This window comes from Camarhynchus parvulus, chromosome 1, assembly GCF_901933205.1.
Source record: "Camarhynchus parvulus chromosome 1, STF_HiC, whole genome shotgun sequence".
Classification (NCBI taxonomy): Eukaryota; Metazoa; Chordata; class Aves; order Passeriformes; family Thraupidae; genus Camarhynchus; species Camarhynchus parvulus.
The window spans coordinates 102,390,980-102,418,234 of record NC_044571.1 but is presented as its reverse complement, the minus strand read 5'-3'; the positions used below and the strand labels follow the sequence as shown (position 1 = coordinate 102,418,234).

At 35.8% G+C, this 27,255-nt stretch overlaps 1 protein-coding gene across 3 annotated transcripts in view; it reads left to right on the top strand.

Annotated features, from left to right (window-relative positions):
* The window catches only part of NCAM2 (neural cell adhesion molecule 2), a 270,131-nt gene that overhangs the window by 200,430 nt on the left and 42,446 nt on the right, over positions 1-27,255 (top strand). For all 3 annotated transcript variants that reach the window (XR_004060971.1, XM_030954686.1, XM_030954700.1), the window contains exons 12-13: positions 5,873-6,046; positions 27,012-27,131. Coding sequence is in view for 2 of the 3 variants with exons in the window: in XM_030954686.1 (XP_030810546.1) it covers positions 5,873-6,046; positions 27,012-27,131 (294 nt within the window). In the remaining variant the exon portion in view is untranslated. The remainder of the gene's footprint in view (positions 1-5,872; positions 6,047-27,011; positions 27,132-27,255) is intronic.

Genomic DNA, 27,255 nt, shown 5'->3' with positions numbered 1-27,255 from the left:
CGTATTTATTTGCTAGCTGTGGTCTTACTAACCAAATTCAGTTTAGTAAATGAATGCTTATTTTTCCAGAACTCGCAGAGATTTGGCAAAAGAAATAGATGTAGATCCAATATTGAGGTTTTTTCCCATTCTAAGGATGTACAAGCACAAGTTATTTCATAGAGATTTTGGATTCCAGAAGTCTAGTCCCCAGCTCATCTGGGGACTAGACTTCCCAGCTCATCTCTTTCCTTGCCAAAGCTCATCTCTTTCCTTGCCAAGATCCCAGAGCTATTTAGATTCAGCATTTAGACATGGTTATTTTCAGTCAATATATATGCCAGATGTACAGAAAGAGGAAAAGCTGGAGAACCGCAGTAGCAACACACTGACAGGAGACAAGAGCTGACTGGAAGATCAATCCCTGAGCCCACTACCCACCCTCACAGAATCACTTCCTTTTCTCTGTTTATACCAAGGCTGCTAAACTCTGAGAGAGAGGTATTTTCTTCCATAAAGCTATCAAAAAAATAGCTTGAAAAGAAAATCCCCAGTGATAAAAAGTGGTCATTTCTTGAACAAGTTTGCTCATAATTGTAGGAGACTTTACACATCAGTGGAGGCAAATACAAACTCATAATTCTGTGTGTACTTCTCTATCAGCTGTGATACTGTTTTTGGAACCAAACCAATTCTATTTAAGCCATTGTATCACAAAGTCCATTTGTGCAAACAAGCTTTATGTGCTGAGTACAAAATAGATGAGGTGCAATTTTACACCTATTGTTTGGAGGAGATACTATGTGATTTTATTTGATTCTTGTCATGTTCCAATGTGGGGAACTGTGAGTTCTTTTAAAAATGGTCTAGAATGAAATTTAGTCAGCCGAGACAACATTGTACCTGAGAACTGTTTGTTGGTACCAAAAAAACAAACACAAAGGGAACTGCCCTACTAAAGAGAGCTAGAAAAGACATGAGGAAGGAAAATGGAAAAATATGAAGGTGGGGGGAAGAAGAGAGAGAGAGAAAGAGGGGAGACAGAGACACGAAGCAGGCATTAGCACCAGAGGCAGGGACATGGGGGTAAAGCAGGCAGGGCTCTGGTCAGGGACACAGGGAGGCAGGACAGACACGAGGGTGAACAAGAGCCAGCAAGGGCAGGAGAGCCAAAAGGCAGGCTGAGGCAGGGCAAGAAGCACACGTCAAAAGACTGGAGCCAAACCAAAAAAACAAGACCAAAAGGCCCCCAGACTCAAAAATGCCAAAAACCAAGTCACAAAAAGCCCCAGTCACCAAGCCCAAAGCTAAAAAGCCCGCAGCCAAAAGACAAGTCTCTAAAAGACCCCAGGAACTTGTTGAGGAGTTGCTTTTATACACCCTGTCTCCTCCCAAAGTCTCTCCTGCTGACAGGAGACCACTGGCCCAGTCCAACCTTGCACTGCAGTCTGTTGCTGGAGACCTTTCACCATGGATTGGAGAAACCTCTCTGGGGAGTGCAGCGTCCTTGGTGGTCTCCTGCTGACTGCCTGTCCCATGTGAGATATGAAATGGTGACCAGGCAAAGTCTCCCCAGAGACAAAGGGAGACTTTCCTCCATCTTCTCCTGGTTGCCTCCAGCAAGTGGCACATATGCCCCCCCTGCCCCACACGCCTCTGACAACTAATATTGAGACTGAAATCAAAACTAAATTGGCTCCTCACAGTTCTTTAATATCATACATAAATCTAGTCACATTTTGGACAGAGAAACAGATGTTGTGGAAAGAAGATGAAGTTGACAAAATGTCTGACACTAGTTGGGGTATTTTATGTCTTTAATTTAAAGGCTGAATTTGTGATGAATTTTCTCTGGTTTTGACAGCAGTATAATGGTAAAAAAAATATAGTAGTAGAACTTCCAATGAAGTATTCTGGAATCTTTGCTATCACTAAGTGATCTTTAAACCATAGAAAGTAAATCTCCTCCTTTTTCCACTACTTAGTCTTTCAACTTATATCTACAAGAGTATATGAATTAGTGATCACTGCCTGTAGCTAACCTCCTCTGAGATTCATTTTGTTGGCTGGTTTCAGAATGAAAAAGAACAAGAAAAATCCAAAGCTCTATCCTTCCAGGCACAGACTTCAGAGTACACAGTATTGCAAATTATTCTTCACTCCTGCTAAACATTGATCCAAAAGCCTTGCAATTCTAACACGAAAATCACGGCAATGCTCCAAGTAATTGCAACTGACAGGGGACAGCTCAAATGCAGGAATGTTTATCTGGATGAGGACTAGAAAGCTGTATACCTTGCATGATCAAATTCATACTCATTAGAGAACCACAGAATTCGATTCAATTCATTATGCTGTTATTGATCTTCATTGGGGAAAAAAGTTACAGATCTGCCTAGCTGGAAATAGTTAGTAGGTATTTAATATATCTTGATGCTATTTCTAGCATTTGGTTTTGGTTTTCACCAGGAATGTGTCTCATCTATATTTTCTTCAGGTGATTCACTCTCTTCCTTACAACTGATATAGCTCAACTTTGAAAACTGCTTAAAATTTACCTGCATGTGTGGGTGGCTTGGAATGTGAGATGCATATTTAAAGTAGTACTGTGGATGCATTTTACACTTCAGTGAGTTCCAAACATATTGCATTGTGCTAGTTACACAAAATATTGTACTGGGTTTTCAAAGGAGCTTCATTTCACGGTTATTATCAACTGGACTCATATCTTCCTCTGGCAGAAATTATACTAGAATCTGCAGTAACAAACATAAGGTTCTTCCTGGAGGATTTCATCTTCCCTGTGCCATGCTTATTATAGTTAAACACATACAGGCATTAACACACAAGGAAGAGAGGTCTCCTTAATATTTGGAAAGCCAAGAACAGAATAGATATGTAAATAATATTTTTGATTCATACTATAGACCAAATAATTGTTTTGATGCAGACAGAAACAGCAGGAAATTGGCTTATTAAAAATATCATCCAAAAACTAACATAAAAGTAGTATGAATGAAATTAGGTATTCATTCATCCCCTGGTTTTGTTTGTCTTATTTTGAACACTTTTGATGAGGAAAAAAGAATTTTCTGAAGTCTAGAAGCTATTTTTAATACTGTTGGTATCCACAGCAGCTTTTGGCTTGTAATTGAGTCCAAAGAGCATTAATCTTTAGTACTGAGTATTGATATTCATCCTCCCAAGTGATGGTGTCCACATGGCTCATACAGTGCCAATCTGCTTAGGTGTGGCTGTCCTGGATTGCTTGGCTGGGATTCTTACACTGTATTTTTCACTCTTCTCAGAACTGCCATTTGAGCTCAGGAGAGAAAGCACCTGCACACAGAGTGGTGCTTATGTACTTAATGACTATATAGGGGGAAAAAATAAGTGTTTCTCTCAGCTCTAAGGAGAATCTTGATGGCGGCAAGGGGGGCTATTTACAGACCACGAACGAGACAGGGCTGCTATGGAAAGTGCCTCGAGTTGTTTATTTTCCAGCATCAGTCTCATTACATGATTATGACAATATGAAGATGCCATCAGCTCACAATCCAGGCAGCAGGCCGGAGAACTTAATGTTAAAACTTACTTTATAAGCTTCTTGACCAATCATACAAAGCAAAAGCACATAGACAGTAGTTCTATCCAGTCACTATAAGCACACGTACCTTTGGTTAAAACAATGCTTGCTTATTTCAAATACAATACCTACTTGTAAGTCTTAAAACATAACGCACAGAGCTCCATTATTAAGCTTTAACCTTCCTAATATCTTGCTAGATAAACTTTTCTACAGCTTAGAGAGCTATTCAGACAAATGTTAATACACAGACCATTGTTCTATTTGCCCTTGCTTTTTCTACAGTTTAAATAATTTTTCTGCTGACCTAACTCATGGCTGCTGCATAGCTCTGCTCGCAGTTCTGCTGTCTCTGAGGCCTGCATCTTGCAACTTTCCCAAAACCCTCTAATTTTATGGATTCCCACAAATCTGAAGGATTGGTCACAATTTGGTTCTAATCCTCATCCTCCTTTGATTTTGGGGTGAATACTGACTTAACGACCAACTCATATAATTCATTCTTCTTCTATGTGGTCACAGGAAAAAAATAGAACAGTCTGTATGTTTTTTGAACATAATTTATTTGTTCTAAAGACTCCCAACTTTTTGACCCATTTAGAAAGCAATCCAAAAACCAGATCTGCGTTTTCATGGATTCATAGCAGACTGGTTACATTTGGTCTTGTTCTATCTGATCGCAGATCTTCTAAGAAATGTAAAATTTCTTGCAAAATCACATATCCTGATAATTGTTCTCTGGACTAGGAAAGGATTTGAATCCCTCAAGAGGAGACTTGAATTCTGCTACAATCTGTAATGTGATTCACATAGTTTTGTCTTTAAGTAAGAGATGTTACAACTTTCTTATCCATATAAATAAAATCTATGCTGATTTTAACCCAGTGAACAGCAAGTGTTGGAAGTTTCAGGAGACCCGGAATCAGAAATGCCAGCTGTAAGAGGTGTGATATTTGCATAAAAAGTCTGACAACTGACAGAGATGTTCTTCTGAAAAAAATTTGTTTCTGATAATTAAGGGTCTATAGAAATCAGTGTCTTTAGACCAGATTTGGCAGTGTCCTTTTCCTGAGAATGTGTGGCTGAATATGTCATTAAATCTGTTCTTTAATATTTTGTACAAATTTTTGTCTCATTTTCATTCAAGTACCAGTGCTGGGTGAAGCTCAGATTGATTTCTTTTTATTCACCGCTGTCTGACAGCCTTTGAATACAGACAATATTTTATGTAAATGTTTCATTACCCACTAACTGAATTACAGGCTTTGGCTCAAATTCTGGCATGTCCTTACAAAAATATCTTTCATAATGTGGAGACAAAAGCAATGTCAAATCTAGAAGAAGGTATGCAAATAATTTTCAAATGGATCACAAAACAAATTTTTAATGGTGTTTCAAAGCCCTGGTATTCTGTACACAGAATTAAAATTCTTCCTATCATTTTCAATACCACTTTTTATAATTATAACTCTTTAAAATGTAGAACAATTAGAAAAGCTAGTCTTTTGACTTCTATGCGTTTGATCACAAATCATAAAGATAATCTTTAAGGATATTTCTATTCTTATAGATGTACTGACTCCAATGTTATTTTTTGCTTTTGTTTCATATGTAGCATTTCAACACCTACAAACACCTGCTTTATTTTCATAGATCTTTTCTACTTTGAAAGATATACTCTTGCTTTTGATTTCAGAGAAACTATTTCTTTCAACCTAATTTTTAAATTAGGTCTCAAGCTGAGCGGAGCATAAGAAACCTTCCATTAACATATTTTCTTAGTAGCTTGAAATCTAGTTTTTGAAAAAAAATACCAAAAAGAGATTCATGCATCCAACTGTGTTTCAGAATTCCATAAAATGGCTAAATTATTTATAAGGTTCTTTGTCATAAGCTTATTTAAAAGAATTTAGAGTCTGAATGATCTAATTAGCTGTAACTGTTTGTTTTGTTAAATTTGATATAAAGTGGGTTATTCTCTTTTACATAATTATACCGTCAACAGTCTGATCTCGTACATTTTTATATGATGAAAGTAGGTATTAAGAAAAATCATATTATAAAAGAAAGGCAAAAATGGAAAATGTTTTTGCAGTAATTTAGCATACAAAGAAATTAATGTGGTTTTCTTACAGCTCTGTAGTAGAAAGCTTAAGTTGTTTATCTAACACAAATATTAATGCACCATATTTAATATTATTTTTTTCCTCCCTTGAAGACTCTAAGGAGACTTTTGTGGGCAGATTATCAACTGCTTCGGTCTGCCTGGCTGTTGCTGATTTTTAAACTGTGTTTGTGCTTTTGCAGATGTGCCATCAAATCCGTACGGAGTACGAGTTTTAGAGCTGTCCCAAACCACTGCCAAGGTTTCCTTCAACAAGCCAGACTCACATGGAGGTGTGCCCATCCACCACTACCAAGTGGATGTGAAAGAGGTAGCCTCGGAAACCTGGAAAATAGTTCGCTCCCATGGAGTTCAAAGTAAGTATACAAAAAATAACTGGAAGCATTTTAACTGAGAAGAATGTCCAAGGAAAATACTGTAAGTATTTCTCAACTGTTTCTTTATTTGTCTTAGTCCAGTAGCTGTATCTCTGTATTAGTGCAGACCTCTCTACACCCGTTAGAAATAGTCTTTCAACTCTGTAACTGTTCATTTTTTTATTAAAAAAATTTACAATTGTTATCCATTTTTCATGTCCAGCCAAAAGCCAGCTTTTAAAGCTATACATTTCAGAGAGAGTAGAAATGACATTGCATTTGAGAAGGTGCATTAGGTGTGCAGCTAAAAGAATAATTTTAAGTAAACTGTTATATAATATTTAATCCTGGGCACTAATTACTGATTGTGAGCTACTTAGTAACTTTCTACATACCTGTTAATATTCGAGATATCTGTTTCAAAAGCATAACATGTTTGTTCAATAAACATTAAATGCCCTCTAAAAGGATATTTACTTGCATGTCTCTTGGCAGAAAAGAGCATAAGCCTCCCCAAACAGACAAGAGTTCTTTAGGCCCCTGATGAGTTGGGGAGTTTATACAGAATAATGTTAACTCCTGTATCCAAATACGTCTTTTGATATTTTCAGTGCTACTTAAGGCAGCCTGAACAGTTTTCTGATTAATACTTCATCAGGTAAATAGTTTTGCAGTGATCAGCAGAGTCAAAGGAGACAAAATGCTACAAATCTAAAGTGTGTGTCTCTTTCCCTTTCACATACTGCAATACAAAAATTCTGCACTAACTGAACATGCTCAAAAGTACAGAATTATTTCAAAGAAACATATAATAAACATTTAGTTAACATGTTTGAAAGAAAGGTTTATAACTCCTTATCTTTTGTTTTTCTTAGCTCAACACAGTAACTGTGTGTATAAATGTAATAATGTAAATCATAGTAACATTCATTTTATTCCAGTAAAGCCTGAATTTCTCTCCATACTAGAAGATCCGAAGAAGAATGTGCCTGCCCTCTAATTGCAGGGCAGGCACATTAATGGATATTGGTATACTTCCATTTTTTTCATGCAATGTTGCAGATCAAGTTAGAGACTTTTATTCTCATAGCTACATACATTCTCATAGATCATCTCCTTCATTGAATTTGCAATAATTGTTTTTTGATATGAACTATATCAAACAGTAAATCCTGAAGTGACCAGTCTGCATAGTAGGGTGCAAGGTACTCTAATGATTAAAAACCCAGTGACTAGAGAGTCAATCAGTCAATCACACAGATGATTGATTTCATTGTAAAACCAGAACAAACATGTGTCCTCAGTGTTAAATTTGCAAGAAACATATTCACCTTACTCCCTATAAAACTTTCTTTCATATTATTTCTGTTGTTGGGAAGTTTATTTAAATATCATTTGATTACAGTACGAAAGATGTGGAATTTCACAGATCCTTGTTACTAGAGTTGACTGGAGCTGCCTTCTTCAAAAACTCACTCTGCTTTTGAAACATTCTTTCAGCATTTAGTGTAGTTGCTCACTTTGGAGATTTCTGTATAACATGAATTGATCTTGGAATCATTTTGGTCCAAGACTTGTTTGAATTCTATGGTTCTAAAATTGGAGTAGAGTGACAGGTACGAATACCTGCAGTGCTTATGCAAATGTTACAACCATGAAGGAGATTGGAGCATTTAGGATCTCTGCTGCCACCCCTACTCATATTAAACATTTCTTTGGCAGAGAGCTGTATTATTTCCTGCATACTGTTTTATTATTCCCCCACATCCTCTTTTGTATACTTTACTCTCCTTTTTCTCATGTTCAATTTCAGGAGGTATACCATCTTGCAAGGATGTTGTCCTCTTCATTTCATTGTCTCCCAATTGTATACTGAAAGGTTTTGTTGAGAAAACAAAATAGGTCACACAATTTTGGATATATTAAAGATACCTCTTAATAGGATATGTTACCAAAAATTACTCCAAGTGATGACAAAAACTATTAAGTATGAATACAACCTGAAAAGCCATCTTTGTCTACAAAGAGTCATGTAGTAAATACATAAATATTGAAAGGACAGTGGGAAATATCAAAAATTAATACTAAATTCATTATTAATTCATGATGTTTTCTGAAATCTCTTCTGATATACCCCTGTGTAGAAAGATTGAGACTATATATCCCATATTTCTCTGAATTGCTCTCTGAACTATTTTAGAACTCAATAACTACTTCAGATTGTCAAACATTTACTAAACAGAAGACATCTTGTTTTCATAAATCTTGTTGAAGCTACATTATGTGGTTGTATAGGGAAATCAAAAGTGACCTGGTTTCATTTATCATAATTCCCTGAAGATATTCTATAATAAGTTTGAAACTTGTTCTATTTGGGAAGTACTATAGGGCCAAACCAGAAAACCAAAATATGTTACCAAAGCACAAGCATAACAATCCAGAACAGAAAAAGCTTTTGCAAATGGAGATGTCAAAAAACAAACTTAGTGTCCTTTTTTAAAAAGGAAATGCTGCTAAATTTAAATTGAATCCTTCTGGAATATTGAGCCTTTGCATGTTTCCTGGGCATGCAGAGGGTTTTAGCAATTTTTCTAAAACCAGCTATTTAAAATTCTCTTCATTAATATTTCACCCTACTTACAGTATCATGTTAAGATAACTTTGAGATATCCTCAGCAAAATCCCTATTTTCAATTCCTGAAATATTTTTCAAAGAAGCAAATCTTCTTTGTGTAAAGCTTCATTAGTCTGAAGGTGCTATTTTGTTTTTGTTTGTTTGTTTTGTTTTGCTTTTTTCTTTCAGCTTCTTGAGACATTTAGGATACTTTATTAAAAGGATAATAACAAATACATGGTCTTGGGACAGTTTCTGATTGTGCTTAAGTAATGAAGAACCACTTTCCTAGCATGCCTCAACATCATCTCAGTTAAGAGGAGGATGTTTAGAATGTAGTCAGTTTTCTGTATTACCATTTGTAGTTGGATCATCATAATTTCCACACTCAGTCAATATTCCTTAATGGAAACAAACCCACTTTTTCCATCTGTTCACATTTTAGGGATGGCTTATGGTTAAGATTCAGATATAAATGCTGTTTACACAGGGACAGATAACTGCTTGCACATCTCAAGTGGTGGTGCATACATAATGCATGGGCCATGATTTTTTCCCAGTTGTAAGTGACAAAATATTCTGAAATTTTACAGGATGGTTATTTATCAGTCAGATTTAACTCAGGAGAGGTAAAACTGCAGACCTTTCTTGCCATAATGTACAAAATGTGCCAATTCCAAAAACACCATCAAGGGAAAGAGACAGAAAAACTTACATGCAGGAAGATGTTGTACCTGGAAGACTCAGAATTCCAATACAGGGATTTTCAAGGCTAAACTGCCTTTTGCTCCCTCTCTTCTGTGACTTAAAGAAATAATGTAGCTGTCCTCACACAGTAACAAAAAAACAATGATAAAATGGTAGAATTAATGAAAAATTCTTTTTAAAATTAAACAAGCCTTGCAGAAATGTGGCTGCAGAAGCAAGTTTATAAATAAAGCATTAATAGATGTTTCAAAAACTTTTTGAGAATAATTGCTTCTAATGCTAGCAAGGCATTAATTTTCATTTGGTTATGATCCAATAGCTATGTATAAAACCTTTTACAACTAAGATTATAATAATTTTATTTGTATGAAAACCACAATAGATGCTTATCAAAGTTGTTAGGTATTCTTCTGTAATCAATCATCCAGTAAATACAAATAAGTTTAATCAGGATGATTAAGCAGTATGAAGTGGATTCTATGCAAATCCAGTCTGCAATTCTCTTCATTTTCCCTTTTCTTCAAAAAATCCCTCTAGAGGTGACTTTTGTCTCAAACTTTACTACTTTGAACTGTTTTCAGGTAAGGAGAAAATTCTAGTCTTGGAGCTGTAACCAGGAATATCTATTTCCCTATTCTCTCCCCTTTGTCTTTTATAATGAAGAAGATTTCATTTGAAAGTCTGTGCTGATTGCAGCTATTGAAGCAGAGCACAGAAAGTGAAGCAATCATCTGATACACCAATTTCAGTCTATTAAGGGATTTAAAATCATAATCAACACTCTCATAATTCAGCAAGAGATCAGGGAGCAAATGGCAGTGAGATTTTTCCGCACTTTTTAGGTGCTCCTCTGAATATGAAAATAGTTTTTTTGAAGGCTACCAGCAAATCCCAGCTTTACAGTGGAGTTCTCTGTGGACCAGAGTCCCAAGGGAAGGTGAAGTGAAAAGAAAGAAGTGAAAAGAGAGAAGTGAAAAGAAACCCCCTAATCTTAAAGTAGCAGAAATGCAGATAGTTGTGGCAAGATTAATTCTCCAAGGAGAGTTTACATCCTTTCACCCCCACAGCTGGTAAATCCCTGAGTATGGGAAGGTGCCCAACTACCATCAGCAAGTGGATAACCACGGGTGAAGAGCATTCGCCAGGCTTTCTTCTGTAGGCACAAAGAAACCAGTGACAAGATGTAGGAGACACCTGTGCTGGGAAAAATCACCTTACCACAATCCTCTGTGCAGTTTTGTTTTTAAAGAAAGGACAGAACCTGATCTGTTTCTGTCTAATCAACAAAGAATTTATAAGAAAAAGCCTCCTTTATTTTTCCATTTTGTGCAATATTGACTTCCAAGGAAGAAATAAGATAGAGTCTCTGAAATTCAGTTCTTCACATTCAATCCCTCAGAAAGCAACACTGATTTAACTCTAATAGAGAAGCCATCAAGGTCTTGTTTTCTCTTATAGCATTATAGACATTAGTAATTCTGGTTTACAGGCAGCAGATAATGCATTTGTAAAAATTAGCTTTTGCACAAATCCAAACCACTGTGGAAGTGGGTTTGAAACCTCAAAAATGTTCACTCTCTGAAAACATTTGAGTGTCTTCAACAGGAATACAAAACACTTTAGGTCCTTTGTTCTTCAATTTGCAGGTAGACAGATAAGGATTTTTTTTTCCCAAAGCATTATATATTTCTGAATGAAATACTAAGAAAAAACAGTCTCTGCATTTCTTGTGCTGCTCAATTTGCTGGTGATAGAACAACACAACGAATACATTAAACTCAGTCCCATATTCAGATTACTGTGGAAATTCACCTCTGGCGTAGGTGGATGGCTGGCAGTCTTTGAGAAGAGAAGGGATTTGTGGAGCTGATACACACACACCCCCAAACCCACACACACCCCCCACCTTTGCTTTCTCTAAACTACTTGTGTTTAGAAATTTTCAGATTCCAGATCAGAGTTTCATTTTCCTATTCCTAAGTATTTATCCTGTGAATTTTTTAGGCAAAAATTTAAATTAATTAATTTTTAATTTTTAAAATTCAATTATTTATTTTTCATATAAAAACTTAATAAATTTGGAAGACTTCTTAAAGTAAGACTTCTCATTCATTGAGTTTAGAGACATTTGAGGAGGGTTCTAGTTTTCCTGAGTTTCTGGGGAAGTTGCTAATGTATAATGCCTGGATGATTTAGAATTTCTTATATGAGGAACCATTATATCAGCATGAAATTACTGGATCTTAAAACTCAGAAATGTCTCATCACATTTAATTTTCTAGGAAATAAAGCCCCAAATATAAACAACAGCAAAACCCCCAAACCAAATCAACCAAACACTGACCCCCTAAAAAATGGAAACTTAAGACAACCAACCCACAAACCCAAAAACACCGCAAGCTCAAAGTCTCTGAACTTTACTGGCATCTATAAGTCTTGGCATTTTTTCACAAGATATTCTGGGTTGGGTTTCAACCCTTTAAGTGAAATTATACCTGGAATTTTTAATTTAGCTCTTATAGGATACTAGCATAAAATAATTTCTACAATAGACAAATGATATAAGCTCAAGTTATACATACATTTCCAAACTTTGGGGTAGGAAAAAGAAAAGTATAGAAAATCAACATGTTATACGAGATGCCTTCTTGAATCTATATCTATGTTTTGTATTTCAATGGTCAAGAATGATTTTTTTATATTAGAGATTCTTCTTTGGATGGCAGAAAGCAGAAACTTTACAAATAATGTGCCACATATTATTCAATAGTAAAAGTGTTACTTGTAAATATATTTCATGCAGTGATATCAAAATATACCAAAGATAATTTATCAACATATGTTTATATTTCTTTAGTGAATATTTCATTGAAGGAAACAATAATTTTTGGAGCCTTGTGATAGCATAATCAGACTATGGGCAAGAAGAAGTGAAATATGTTTTTACAATTTTCCATTTTAAGGCAAAATGAAAGGATGAAAAATATTTCTAGCTAAGAAATGTTGAAATATTTATTCTTCCTGGAAGAAAAGAAAACCCTCAACAGGGGAACAAGTTGCATTATATTACTTTTCTGAAAAATAAACACAGCATAAGGAAAACATCTGAGCTTGTACAGCATTTTAAATATATGGAAATCAAAGAACAATAAATTCAAGATTTCAGTTTCAGCTAATAAGGAGTAATCCAGTTACAAGCACTAATGCAAATACTTGCTTTCAACATAGCTTTCATTTTTTCTCTCTGGGTTTTAACAACTTACAGCCCTAATCTGAAATAACTAATTCTTTGTAATTTCACATTCAAATCTCAGCAGGTTTTCTTTACTTTCTTTTTCATCTGAGTACACTACATTTCATGTACTTCATGAAATTCTAGAATAATTTAGCTGACTAAATTCCTAAAGGTCCCAAAAGGATCCTTGTCATCAGCTCCAACTCCTCCAGATTGCAGCAGGGCCAAATTCCAAGTTTTGCTAGGGCTTTGCCCTGAGTTCTAAATGTGTCTGTGGATGGAAATTCCATATTTAGCAGTTTGTTTGTGAAATTAGTGTTTTTTTTTTTTTTCAAACCAGGTCCTGTCTCTACTATTTTATTCACATACATTTAACTGTGTTTTGAGGTGCATTATAGAAGATAAGTGTTTTCTCTTACCCAAGACATGTTCCTAAATTACTTAAATTACTGTGTGTTCTGCCTGGTATTGCTTCTCTTTTTACTACAAATGTCCTCAAAGTTAGAGAAAGTTATGTACATGCCTGTGTTGATGAGACAATCAAAACTTGCAGTCCTCTCCATCTGTATTGTGCTATTTAGTTTTGAATTGGCTGTACCAATGAGAAGGTATTGATGAGGTAGGCAACTCACAATAAAAGTTCTTAGTGAAAAAAACCCATAAACCATTAAGTTTTAAAAAAGGTCATTCCATCTTCTCTTTGCATTTTATATATATCTATATTTAACATTCTAAACTCTGAAATGGTGTGCTGTGTTTTGTTTTTTTGGGAAGGGGGTGGAAGGTTGGGGTTTTGGGGGATTTTGTTTTTGTCTGTGCAGATCGGCTTTTTAGTTAAAACTACTAAATTTCATTTTCTGTCCTTAAGCAGAAGACTTCAAAATTCTATTGAATCATAGAATTATAGACTGGTTTGGGTTGGAAGAGACCTTAAAGCTCATCTCATTCCAAACCCTCTTCCACAGGCAGGGACACCTTCCACTAGACCAGGTAGCTCAGAGCCCCATCCAACCTGGCCTTGAACACTTCCAGGGATGAGGTGTCCACATCTTCCCAAGGAAACTTGTGCCAGGGTCTCACTGTCCTCCTAGGGAAGAACTTCTGCATAGATTTCCCCTGAGATTTCAGAAACACCATTATGGCAGAAGATATTCTTTCCTATTATGAAACAAAGACATTACTATCTCTTATTATTGAAATTGAGAGGAAATCTAATAGACAGGTTAGTAAGAATTCACATGAATTACCTCTTAGGTTACAGGTTTTGTATTTACTGCTTCTTTTGTACTAAAGCATGAAAGTATGCACCCCACTGATTACTGAAACTGTTTCCCAGTGTAACAATACTTAACCATTAAACCAAGAAGACTTTCAAATAGATTCCTGAGAGATACAAATCCCATATAATGAAATAATTTTCCTAATTAGTGTAATGATTAAGGAGAATATATCTGTATAATTTATAGATCAAACAGAAATAAATTGCAAATAGTTTGGTAGACTAAGTCAGCGCTCAAAATTACTTTCAGAGTTGAAAATCTTCAAGGCAGAATTCATTAATTTCTACTGCAAGCTGCAAAAGCAGAACGAAAAATGCCTTCATCAGCCTGTCCCAGGGGAAAATACATCTTGAGACATTTAATTCCTTGTCATGTCTGTCAGATTTGACTCATTATGGCATGAGTTGTGATCACACTCAGTTCAACTATTCATGAGCGTTTATGCCTTTCTGAAATACCATGTATGTACACCACAAATCTAGAAGTACCTGAAGACTCAGAGGTTTTGGCTCTATTAAATGATGGCATAAGCCATTCAGAAAAAAATTCTGTGTCATGAATTGAGCTTTAGGATATGGTTCTTGATTTATCAGACTGTTAGGCAGGCAGTTGAAGAACAGCAAAATCCAGGATCAAAACCCCCTATAAAGCTAGACCCGAAAAATATATTGTTGCTTTATACCCCATTTTTTATTATGTCATATTTATTATCATTGTCAAATTGACTAAAATTAATGTTTTCATTTAACAAATTGCCCATATTCAGTTGGCAATAATTGTTAATATTTTCAAAAAAATTTGTGGATCATTCCTCTTATCTGTTAATATCTAATGATACTATTGATTAGCCTAAACTTTTTTTTTTTTCAAAATAAAGTGAGTATTTAGTTTGATTGCATATATATATATATATATATATATATATATGTATACACACACATATACTATTAAGCTGTAGTGTTGTAAGACCTGATACAAATAATATGAATAAAAAGTGTTGTTTTTTTTTTTTTTAATCTTCATTCTTGGGTTAAAATGGCATTATGCGATTTTCCAATAAAATTTTCAATGGCAAGTTGTCATAAAAAAAAAAAAAACAAAAGTGAAAGAATGTATGCAGTTTTATAACTACTATAGGCTACAAATAAATGTGAGCACAAAGACCACTTTTTTTTCAATTTATTTTGTGTATATGCCTGCATGTAAGAAAATTATTCAGTTCTTTAATTCTGTCTCTATACTAATTTTGGCCACCATCCAAATCTTTGCTGTAAAAGTCTCTTGTGGTTGAAAAGGTTGAACTGTAAATAAATGTCTTAAACTGAATTATATGGATGGATTAGAGAGACTGGAAAGTGAGAAGTGTAAAGGGAAAACGATGTTTAAACATCTCAGGTTTTTATACAGACCTGAAACATCAGGAGAATGAGGTGTACTTTTCACATTTAAAGGTGAATAAAATGTCATGAGAAGTGAAGAGAATCCAGATAATTTACTGCACAGCATGAATTCATAACTAAAAGCAACTTTTATGCAGATATAACCACTATGTGAACTTAATCTTTTTTTCCCTGTAATTCTGTGTTTGTAATAGCTTTTGGTCAACCAGTCAAAGCTCATTGCACAATGTGATTTATGGTTTTCTCAAGACACAGACTTAAAAATCTGTAGGAGCAAATGGAAGATACTTTGATTGCAAGAGCATGTAGTAAATATTTTAATAAAAAATTAAACCTAGAAACAGTCATTCCAAATGTATTTCACCTGGTGCTGTTGTGACAACTCTGGTCTACTTCCTATCTAGACCTTTCAGGCTTTTCATAACTGCACACTCTCAAGTAAATTTATGGTGAACAGCTGATCTGATGTAAAGGTCTTGCTGACGTGGCTTGTAAAGGTAAATCTTGTTAAGCAGAGAGTGATGCAGTGCAGTATTGGGTATGAAGAACTGATAAATGAGACACATGGTGCAGCTGCAAATTTTGCCTTTCAAGTGTATTGTATTCATCCACATTTATTGTACATTGCTTGTCTACTTAGAGAAAGATAAGGTATATTTATGGAATATTTATGTGTATATAAACTTCTGCTGCACTTTGTAATACAAAATAGAGAAGTGCTCCAGGATGACAGAGTATTCTTTAAGTATTTTCAAGGTCATTGAAAGACAGAGTGGTTATGAATAGAGCTCTCTTTCAGCCACATAAAAGAATGAGCAACAGAACAATAGCAGGGCCCTATCTGTATTACATTTACCAATCTCTTTAAATTAATCTCTTTTTATGACTTTTTTCCTGTTTCCCCATTTCTTTCTTCATTGGTTAGAAATAAATTATAGTATACAGGAGTAGGATGGGGATGAGGAGGAAAGTTATGAAGGAAAATTGTCTTTGTATGTAAGAAGTAAAAGAACAGTTCTTGAAATCATCATTCATGTCAGCCTTGAGGTCTTACTGTTTACAGAGTGGGGAATGTTAGGAAAGACACATTCAGGCTCATGAAAATGGCCTCTGTGGAGATTGCAGAAATCAGGAAATGCTTTGTTCCTTTTTCAAGTGGTGGTGGTGGTTAGGTTTCGCCAGCTCCTGAATTGAGTAACAGAGCAAGTAGACTTTCTTTTCCTCACACTTTGCATGCTCCAGACTTGAAAAGTGTGTGGCTTAGAGGAGTGAAAGACAGAAGTCCTGTGTCAGAACCTGCTTCTTAGGCAGCTCCAAGGCTGCAGCAACTTAAGTGAGCAAATTCATAAATATTTTACATATTCTGTTTATTACTGTTAGAAAGCAGAATTAAAGTAAAATTTAAAATGTTGGCATTTTAAATAGCAGTCTTAATTGAGAGACAAGTCTTGCTAATATATATGAATTTACCTATGAAAAATTCTTTGCTCATCTAAGCACAGTAGTTAAAATATTTATTCCCTGTGTTCTCAGGTATTCCTTTGGCTTACCATTAAGAACTTCTGGATTCTCAACATCTGTTTTGTTTCACTGTAATAATACTGATATATTTGTAGTAATGGGCAGTTTGGGTCTATCTGGTTAAGGAAAGAAACATCTAATTTGTATATAATAACAGAGTACAGTTTTGTAACACCATAAGAAAACTAGTGAATTGTATTTTGTTACACAAAACATCCTAAATATGTTGTAAAGCATCATAGGAAAAAGAAATTGTAGCTCTGCAGAACTTTGCTGACAATAGGAAGTAGGTGCAGTTGTTAAAAGTCATGATTTCCTTAGACTTTGGAGGCATTTTGGCCACAGCAACCCCCTGCAGTGCTACAAGCTGAGGCAGAGTGGCTGGAAAGCTGCTGAGAGGAAAAGGACATGGAGATTTTGGTCAGCAGTGGCTGAACATGAGCCAGCTGTGCCCAGGTGGCCAAGAAGGCCAGTGGCACCTGGCCTGGATCAGCAGTGGTGTGGCAGCAGCACCAGGGTAGGGATTGTCCCCTGAGGTGGGTGGACATTGGGAGGCCACACCTGGAGTCCTGCGTTCAGTTTTGGGCTCTTCACTGCCAGAAGGACATCGAGGGGCTGGAGTGTGTCCAGAGAAGGGCAACAGAGCTGGGGAAGGGTCTGGAGCGCAAGTCCTGTAAGGAGCAGCTGAGGGAGCTGGGGGTGTTTGATCCGGAGAAAAGGAGCCTCAGAGATTAATTTATCCTTCTCTACAACTCACTGAAAGGAGGTTGTTGCCAGGTGGGGCACAGTCTCCTCTCCCAGGCAATTAGTGACAGGACAAGGGGACACAGAATTAAACTGCAGCAGGGGAAGTTCAGGCTGAACATCACAAAGAATTTATACCATTCAAGGAGATGTTAAACTTTGGAACAGACTACCCAGGAAGTGGTGATGGAGTCACCATCCCTGGAGTTGTTCAAGAAACAAATGGATGTGGCAGCTGACAAAGTTGCAATCAGTCAGAGCTTGGACTCAATCTCAGAGATCTTTTCCAACTGAACTGATTATGTGATTTTTTTTTCCTTTGGATTTCATTTTGGTTTTGTTTGGTTGGGTTTTTTTGGGTGGGTGTTTTTTTGTTTCTTTTTTCTCTCGTTTGTGGAGTGGTTTTTTTTTTTTTTTTTTTGTTTTTTGATTAAAAGAGAATATATTTAGCCAAATAATCAGTGACTAGTTCAGGATAAGTTACTAGTTTAGACCTGAGTTTCAGCCTGATATATTAAATCAGTCATCAGGATCTTCAGATGACAAACTGTGTGTGTTTACTACACCATGAACTAGTATATACACATTCAACAGAACGTATCCCAGAGGCACCACGGGAACTAGTGTGGAACTCATTCTCAGAAGATGCAGCTTTTGTCTGCTGTGAATTCAGGAGAAACCCACCTCACCTTCTGCCCAGGATCTTTGAATAACAAAAAATTCATGGGTAGAGTTTTGAATGTAGGAGACCATTTTCAACTCCAACTTTGTGTTGCAAATTTCAGATGGGATGGAAGTCTACTGGAACTCTACTGTACGAACAAAGGAAAAAAAGAAAAAAAAAAGAAATCAAAAAGGGCAGGAAAAACTGACATACCAGAAATTCCTTCTGCCCTGCCAGGGAAAGTGAGAGATTCTAGCTTCTGCCATGTATGAAATAGACTGGGATAGGATACAGATTGATTTATACAACTGAGGAATGAGACAAAGTGATATAGCTGCAGCAAGAGTAGAGGAAAGGAAGGTGTACATTCATAACTAACTCCTACCTCCCCACTCAAAGTGTACTTCCTTCTTCAGTAATCAAGGCTAGATTCCAAACATTGATATAAAACAAGGAATACATGGTAGCATTGCCTACATGGTAACCATGAACATATTTTTGTAGTCTCTTAATAAATGATCTTGTTTTATTTTCTGGGTTGTGTCCCATTAAGCATTCTTTTCAGCCTTGAAGGGTATTCAAAAAGAGAAAAACAATAGGCTAAATGACAGTGTAAATTATCTTAATAAGGGTTTTAATTGCCCCTCTGCATTGAGATTACAACAGTTATTCCTTTACTACATTTTGTAGTATTTTTTGTTCACTCAATAAAGTTTTACCTACTAGATGTCTTAATTCTGCTGTCTTTCTGTGTTCATATTGCCAATGTAAGTTCGATGTATTCAATGGCCTCGTAGTTTTTCTTATAGGATAATTTTAAAACTGGTCTCTGCAGAAAGTAAAATTGATTAATGAAAATGTTTAACTTAATCAGGTTTTATATCTAGCAGTATAATTTGTACTACTAAAATTGCAGCAATTATAGTGACATAAATATTTAACAATGAACCCTGCTGAGAACATTAGTCATATGCTAGGAAGCATTTTGAACAATACTTTCTTTTCACATCATGAAGGGAATATCTGGTAGAAGTCCAAATCCCCATTGATTTCACTGCTTTCATTTATTGTTTCATTAAACTTTTAGTATAGTCCTTTTCAAGTGTCTGGCTTCTTCTCCAAGCAAAATCTTACCATTAAGAATTTTGCAACAGTTTTATAGCAGAGGGCAAAATGTGCCAAGAACCAAGATAGTATTCCCCTTTAATTTATAGAACCAGAAAATTTGGCTGGCAGGAATACCTGGTATTTATCTGGTCCAACCTCCTGCTTGAATCAAGACTAATGCCAGTCTCAGATCAGGTGTGGTTTTGTCTAGCTCAGTCTCAAGTCCCAGGGATGGAGATTCCTCACCCTCTTGTCTTGGAATAACCTGTTTCAGTGCTTCATGTCTCTCCCAGTGTATCAATATGTCTAATACCTGGTCTGAACATGCCAAAAAAAAAAAAAAGTGCAGTCAATTTTTTTAAGGACTGTGCTAAAGTCCTTCACCAGTCTCCATGAGATCCAGAATTTATATTGATCAAATTAATGCTTCTAAATGCTGTGGTAGGAAAATGTTAGCCATCATTGAACATTGTTTAAGTTATTGTCTGGTAACTTGCAACACTACAAAACACTGACAATGCTGTGAACACATACAGAAACAATAATAAAATATTTCTTAAAAACACTTATTAAATAAATAAAATTAGGGGTAATGAATACTAGGAGGAGATCTGACACTTTACAAGAGGTATTTCAAAGAGCATTTGTTTTTTAAATGTATTTGAATTGTGTAATTTTGAAGCTGAGAAAGTATTTCCATTTTTACCTATTGCATTCTGTAAAGAATTTTTTTCATTCAGGATGCCTTTTATTTAGTTTAATAAGATCTTCCTACAGGGAATATCAGTTTTTTCAAGCACTCCCTATCCTGAACTTTATATTTATTGGTACTTATGAAGATTTTAATTGCCCATTCTTTCTTTATCCTCTCCTTTTCCTCTTCCATTTCCTTCTGTCTTTTCCCTTTCCTATTCTTTGACTTCCATTTCCCTTTCCTTTAATATCCACAAGTGCCTTTTGTGGAAGTTGACTGCATTTTTCAAGTTTTGGTATTAAGTATCTGGCTTGGCCATCATAAAGGTAGTCAAAGAAATGTATAAATGAAAACTTGAAGAAAGAGGTATTAAAGAGTGTGTGTTTGAAATATAAATTCCATTGTAGTGGTGATGGGAAACAGAATCTGTCAAAGCTAGATCCTGGTTGCACTTGATTGCTGATATGATGCTAATCAGTAATCAGTACAAGTGGCAGGATTTTTTCATGAAATATTTGATTTTGTTTTCAAATTAGTATAACAGAAAAATTTGAAGAAGATATCAAGATAATATGGTTTAATTTATCATTTGAAGTACAGATATTTTTTGTAAACCTATAGCCTAAAAATAATATATGCATTGACTTTTTTTTTAATTACTGCATAGGTGATTTATTTTGTATGCAATTCCTGCAAATGTGTTTCTGTTCTGAATAAAGTTGTGCAAGGTTTACTGATCTGATAATCTATCTCAATAGCTTGCTTTTGTTCCAGGAATGTTTTCTTTTTTCCCTGTGTGCTCTGCTGTTATTCTGATTAAAACCAAGTTGAATTAAGGGTGTTTTTTAAATAAATGAACTTCTAAAGAAAATATATTTATTTTTATACCTGAAGTTTGTTAAATGAAGAGCCCCATCTTCTGGATTTATGATGATTCAATATATTATAAATTATATTGTCAATCCACAAATTTGCTCTTTTCTAGGCACTTTAGTTTACACTCCTGATTGCTTTATTTTCATTAATTTATAGTACTGTGCATTTTGTAACTATGATTTTCCAATGGATGACTTAATCTTTTCTGACTAGTTTTTTCTCAGTAGAAATAGGTATCAAGGAAAAGCCCTGAACAGGGATGCTATTTTGGTTTAGTTTGTATTGTGATATCTCAAAATCCATCCCAGTAAAATTAAAAATTAAATACATGGAAGAAAGGAGCTTAACATGGTAATTGTGTTTTAATGTGTTATATATTAATATTAATAAAAATATTACAGCTATTTTTTGCCAAATGCATTTTTGATGTCAGCTACTGAAAAGTGTTTTGTAAAGAAATTACTCATATTAGTGAAAATTAGATTATATTAATTATACCTGATCTACTACACTGTGTATCTCTATTCATGTCTTTTAATTTGTATTCACAGTTAAATAAATGACTAATACTTTTATTCCAAAATAATATAATAATTATACATTATAGTGCAGAGAAAGATGGAAATTCCAGGAACAGAACCATTTTGTCTGATTATTAAAATGGTGACATTTGTTTTTGGTGTTTTAGGGAATTAGTTAGATATTGTCGCCAATTTATGCCAATGATTTCACTGACAGTATGATTTGCTTTCATTATCTTTATTTCATAGAATGTGCAACTTGAAATATTTTCATTATTAAAGTTCATTTATTTGTGTTAGCTGAATTCTGACAGTTATAGCCAGATGCTTGAATAAGTATTTATGAAATTAATTGTTATTTGTGCAAGGCAGACAGATGGAACTGACAGCCTGGCTGTTTTTGCATATGAATTAACATTATGTGTATTGTGTAGCTAAATCCTTTTTTTTATTTTTTCCCCTGTATTTCTCCCCTGTGGCAATTTCTAACTTCGTGCTGTCAGTATTTCTGTGAGCTAACTGTGAGTCTCAGCTAGAAAAAAAGAGGTTATATACTCTTCCTCCTACTGTGCAAACACATAGAATAAACAAAACAGTTGTTGCTTATCCCAGGCAGACAGATTTTGGGCAAAGTTGCTCATATTCTATGACATCTACAAGAGTCTCAGACATTTGTACGGAACCTTATTACTTTATCACCTTAAGTTGCTCACTGCTGTCTTCCAAAGACTTTTTCTCCTGCCCTTAAAAGAACATGAATCATCATCACAAACCTGTTTAAGCCTCATAAAAATGCTATTCATTTTTTTTCCTCTGAAAGAGATTCAGGTATTTCCAGGGGACTCAGTTTTTCCTTGGGAGTAGTAAAATAATGAGTAATAGGTGCAGCAAAGTGCTGTTAAATCAAAACACTCCACATATTAACATGCACAGTAGTCAGGCTGCACACATCCTCTGCAGTAATATAGATTCACATTAAAGGGAGAGAAGTAAGAAAAAAACCCCAAACCATCCTCAAATTTGTAATGCTTCTTTGACAGAAATTTCACTCTGCCACCACAATCTCACACATATAGGAGTGAAGATGTTGTTTCAGCAACAATGTCTCAGCTACTTTGTTTCAAAATAAATTTATATCCTTCTTCAGTTAGATCTGACATCCTCAGGGGATTGAATTTGGAACTGGAATAACATTGTTCTGTGCAGCAGATACCTCTCCAATGAGAGCCATGGAACAATGTGGTATTTCTGTTAATTAACCTCATATGAGATCCACTTTGGGATTAATGTAGAGGAACTGTACTGCAAGCTCCCTTAACCTTCTTTTCCTTGGTGATGGTTTATGTAATATATCACAATTCTTAGAAGGTTTCTGAGGCAGATCACTTCAGTGAAAAGACAATTTAATATGCCAGACACTTTTCCTCTCGTTCTGCTGTAATAAAGTAACATAAACAACCTACCCTGGACCAGAGAAGCAGCTGGGGAATTTTGTTTCAGTTTTACTGACTTGGATTTATGGTACAATTTATTTCACAACCAATCTTGTGTTAGATGTTGCTTTCCCATGGTTCATTTTCACAGCAGTTAAAACCCTGAGACAATAAAATGAAGTTTTCTAGATGAAATGCTTGCAAGCTGTATTTTAAATAGTATGAAGGTCTGCATTTTTTCTATCTAACATATTTTTGTGGGCTTTTTTCTGTACTGAGTTAATTTTTTCAATTTATTAAATTTGCTTGCAAATTAAGAGAATCTGTATAATAAAAAGAAGGACTTTATACTTAATATAGCTTAAACTTTAGGACCTATTATCTCATAATAGGTAAAACTTAATTTTTTATTCAGTAAGGTTTAATTATTTTCTGCTGCTGTGTTTCTTTTTAACTTCTGGTTGAAAAAATTAAAAAAACCCAATAAACTAGCAATGTGGTGACATATCTTGTCAAAAAAATATTAATAATTTTCTATTAAAGCCTTCATATAGCATACTAAACCAAAACCAATATAGCTGGTAACTTCTTGTGCCATATTGTCCTCCAAGACTACCTTGAGACTTAAAGCCTCACTTATAAATGGATAACACTAAGCTCTGAGCTGTTGTGCATCATGTTAATTTATTAATTAACTAACTTAAATTAGATAATTTATTTAATTTGGAGAGCTCACAAGTGACTGCTCTGCTTTTCCCTCTTTGGAGTATTCCTTCCAAATCTACTCCTCAATCTAACTAGTCACTATGTGAATTATCCCAGCAAAATCAATCCACAAAATTGAATTATCCAGTTAAAGTTCACAAATACTCTGATTAGAAAGACACTATCTACTGATAAACAGCCAGAAGAAACTCGAAAATCTCCAATGATATTCTGAAAGAAAGGGATGTCACTTTCAGTATATCTGGAATTTGATATCCATCAATGATTATGCCAATGGCATAATGTAAACATATGATATGCAGTGGATGGTTCTTTTCTCACTAAATGTGAAAGAAATAAAAAAATATCCACTGTCCCCAGGGCTATTTTCATGTGAAAAAAATTATTTGTGTATGGAAGATGAATAAGCTGATTTTATACTTAAATAACAGATACACACATGATAAAAATAAATTAACTGGTTTATGAAGTATTTTCAGTACTTTCTTCCAATCTCAAATGATAGTGAGCAGTAAAATTTTCATTTCTCTTAGATTACTCTTCAGTCCTGCATTTTTGTCTGTGTGACAACTTCTTAATCTTAATTACTCAAAGTATTCTTTTACAACTGGAGTATGTATTCTAATCCAGAATGTTTTTTGTTTTCAGAAGGCCATAGTTATTATTTTTCCTACATATATAATATATACATCTCACAGCACCACTGATACTAAGTGGGTCCAGTTTTTGAGGACATATTATGCTAACAGATATGTCTGTGTTAATTCAACGAATGTAATTGCAAAAGTCATTGTATCTAGATGCATAGTGCTGTGCGAGGGATTCTAAATTATACAAATATAAATATATATATTTATAAAGTATATGTGATTCTTTAAATACTGCATATATAAGAAATTTTATTCATTTCTATAGGTCCCAGGGGTGCTTATAAAATTGGATCCTTAGGTTTCATGTAGCTAACACATTTGCATTTTTTAAAATGTAGACTCCTAGTCATGCTTTTATGTTGTTTAAATTTTAAAAACATTTACCGTACCACTAATATTTGGTATGCCCTAAGGTTTCTTTTCAGTGAAATTATTCATCCTTGGAAAGTAATCATGGCTGAAAGGCAAGTCAAATACTGCTACTGCTTAGTTAAGTTTTAAATTTCATCTTAACAGAACTCAGTGATATGTCTCCTAATTCTATTCTTATTCTCGTGATGATACATTATTTTTTCATGACATGATTATACTTGAGAGTTCAGCATTTTTAAATCTCGTAAAATGATAAAGCTAAAGCATGCTGGAAGACATACAATTCTACTGCTCTATTTACAAGAAAACAGTTATGTTTCAATGGCAAATTCATGCAAAATGCCCATAATAGAGTGTGAAATATAGAAGTTACTGTTTTTTCCAAATTCATTAAATCCCTTTAGCTTCACATTTAATGGGAACTCTGTCGGACTGCTGTAGAAACTAAAGAAATAGAAATTCTAATAAATTTGCACTGAAAAGAATAACAAAGAGTATGGACAGAGATAATTATGCTTTCATTGGATATATAACTTGAAGGCCTAAAGCAACTAAAAGAAAGTTTCTTTATAATGAAAAAAATTAGGCTCCCTAGGGGCTGTGAAAGATACTACTGGCTCTTTTTTAAGATATTGCATTTCTGCAATGACTTGCCAAGGGCAGAGGAAGAATGACCTCCCTGCTCCTGCTGGCCACTCTGTTCCTGACACAGGCCAGGATGCCATTGGCCTTCTTGGCCACCAGGGCACACTGCTGGCTCATGTTCATGTCAGCCAGCACCCCCAGGTCCCTTTCTGCCTGGGCACTGTCCAAACACAGTGTCCCAAGCCTATAACGTTGCAGGGGGGTATTGTGGCCAAAGTGCAGGACTCAGCACTCGGATTTATCAAACTGCATCTTATTGGACTCTGCCCATCCATCCAACTGATCCACGTCTCTCTGCAGAGCCCTCCTACCTTCCAACAGATCAACCCACGCTTCCAGCTTGGTGTCATCTGCAAATTTACTAATGAATGACACAATTCCCTCATCCATGTCATCTATGAAGATATTGAACAGATCTGGCCCCAGTACAGAGCCCTGAGGACCCCACTGGTGAGCAGCCCCCAGCTGGATGCAGCACCGTTCATCACCACCCTCTGGGCCGGGCCATGCAGCCAGTTCCTAACCCAGCAGAGTGCTCCTGTCCAAGCCACGGGCTGCGCCAGCTTTTCCAGGGCTGTGCTGTGGGAGACAGTGTCAAAGGCCTTGCTGAAGCCCAGGTACACAACATCCACAGCCTTTCCTGCCTCCACCAGATGGGTCACCTCGTTCACTCGAAAAGGAGTTCATCGCATGTTGTTCCCGCTGCTGCTCAGGGAGTGGAGTCCTTCTCCTTCTCCAGGCGGTCCCTCCCATGGGAGACAGTTCTCCATGAACTGCACCAAACTGAGTCCGTCCCATGGGCAACAGTTCTCCATTAACTTCTCCAGCGTGGGTCACTTCCCCAGGATCAAATCTTTAAGGACAAGCTGCTTTAGCGTGGTTCCCCCACAGGGTCACAAATCCTACCAGGAAACCTGCTCCAGCATGGGCTCCTGGAATGGATGTGCAGGACCCTGCCAGGAGCATGTTCCAGCACAGGCTTCCCACAGGGTCAAAGCCCTCTCTCAGCATCCATCTGCTCTGGTGTGTGCCTCTTCCATGGGCTGCAGGTGGAACTCTGCATCCCCATGGTCTCTCATGGGCTGTAGGGGCACAGCTGCATCTCCTTGGGCTGCCCCATGGACTGCAGGGGAATCTCTGGAGTTCTGGAGCAGCTCCTGCCCCTCCTTCTGCACTGACCTGGGTGTCTGCAGGGCTGTTCCTCTCACATCCTCATCCTGCTTTTCTCTGGTCACAAATACATCTATACAATAACTTTTCTCCTTAAATACATTATCACAGAAGGCTGTGTTATCACAGATCACTGTCACTGGTGGGCTCAGACCTGGCCAGCAGTGGGTCAAGCCTGGAGCCAGCTGGGATTGGCTCTGTCAGACATGGCAGAAGCTTCTGGAACCTTCTCAGAGAAGCCACCCCTGCAGCAGCCTTGCTACCAAAACCTGGGTTTGCAAACCCAATACACTGTGCTCACAATCTGAATATAAGATATTGCTCCCCATCAAGGTCCTTAATTGTTGCCTGCACCGACTTCAGAAGCATATGTTCCTTCAGAAGCATAACTTGCTCAGTCACAACAATCATTTTATGCAGATGAAAAAAGGGACTATTAGCACTCAACAAAAAATCTGATATACTGTGATAAAACCAATGTACTATCAGAATATGAGGCTCATTATTTACAAGTGAAGAAAGCAAATTATGAATTTGTCTTACTTTTCTTTTTATAAATTTATTACTTCATCAAATTTTATTCCTTTTTTTTTTCTTCCCTTTAGCTATGGTTGTTCTGAGCAATTTGGAACCAAATACAACCTATGAAATCAAAGTAGCTGCTGTAAATGGAAAAGGGCAAGGAGAGTACAGCAAAATTGAGATCTTTCAGACCTTACCTGTCCGTGAGTAATACTTGTGTTGTTAAATTATTATTATTATTATTATTATTATTATTATTATTATTATTATTATTATTATTATTATTAATCTAGATTTGAATTATGATTCCACTGTAGATAATGTTTC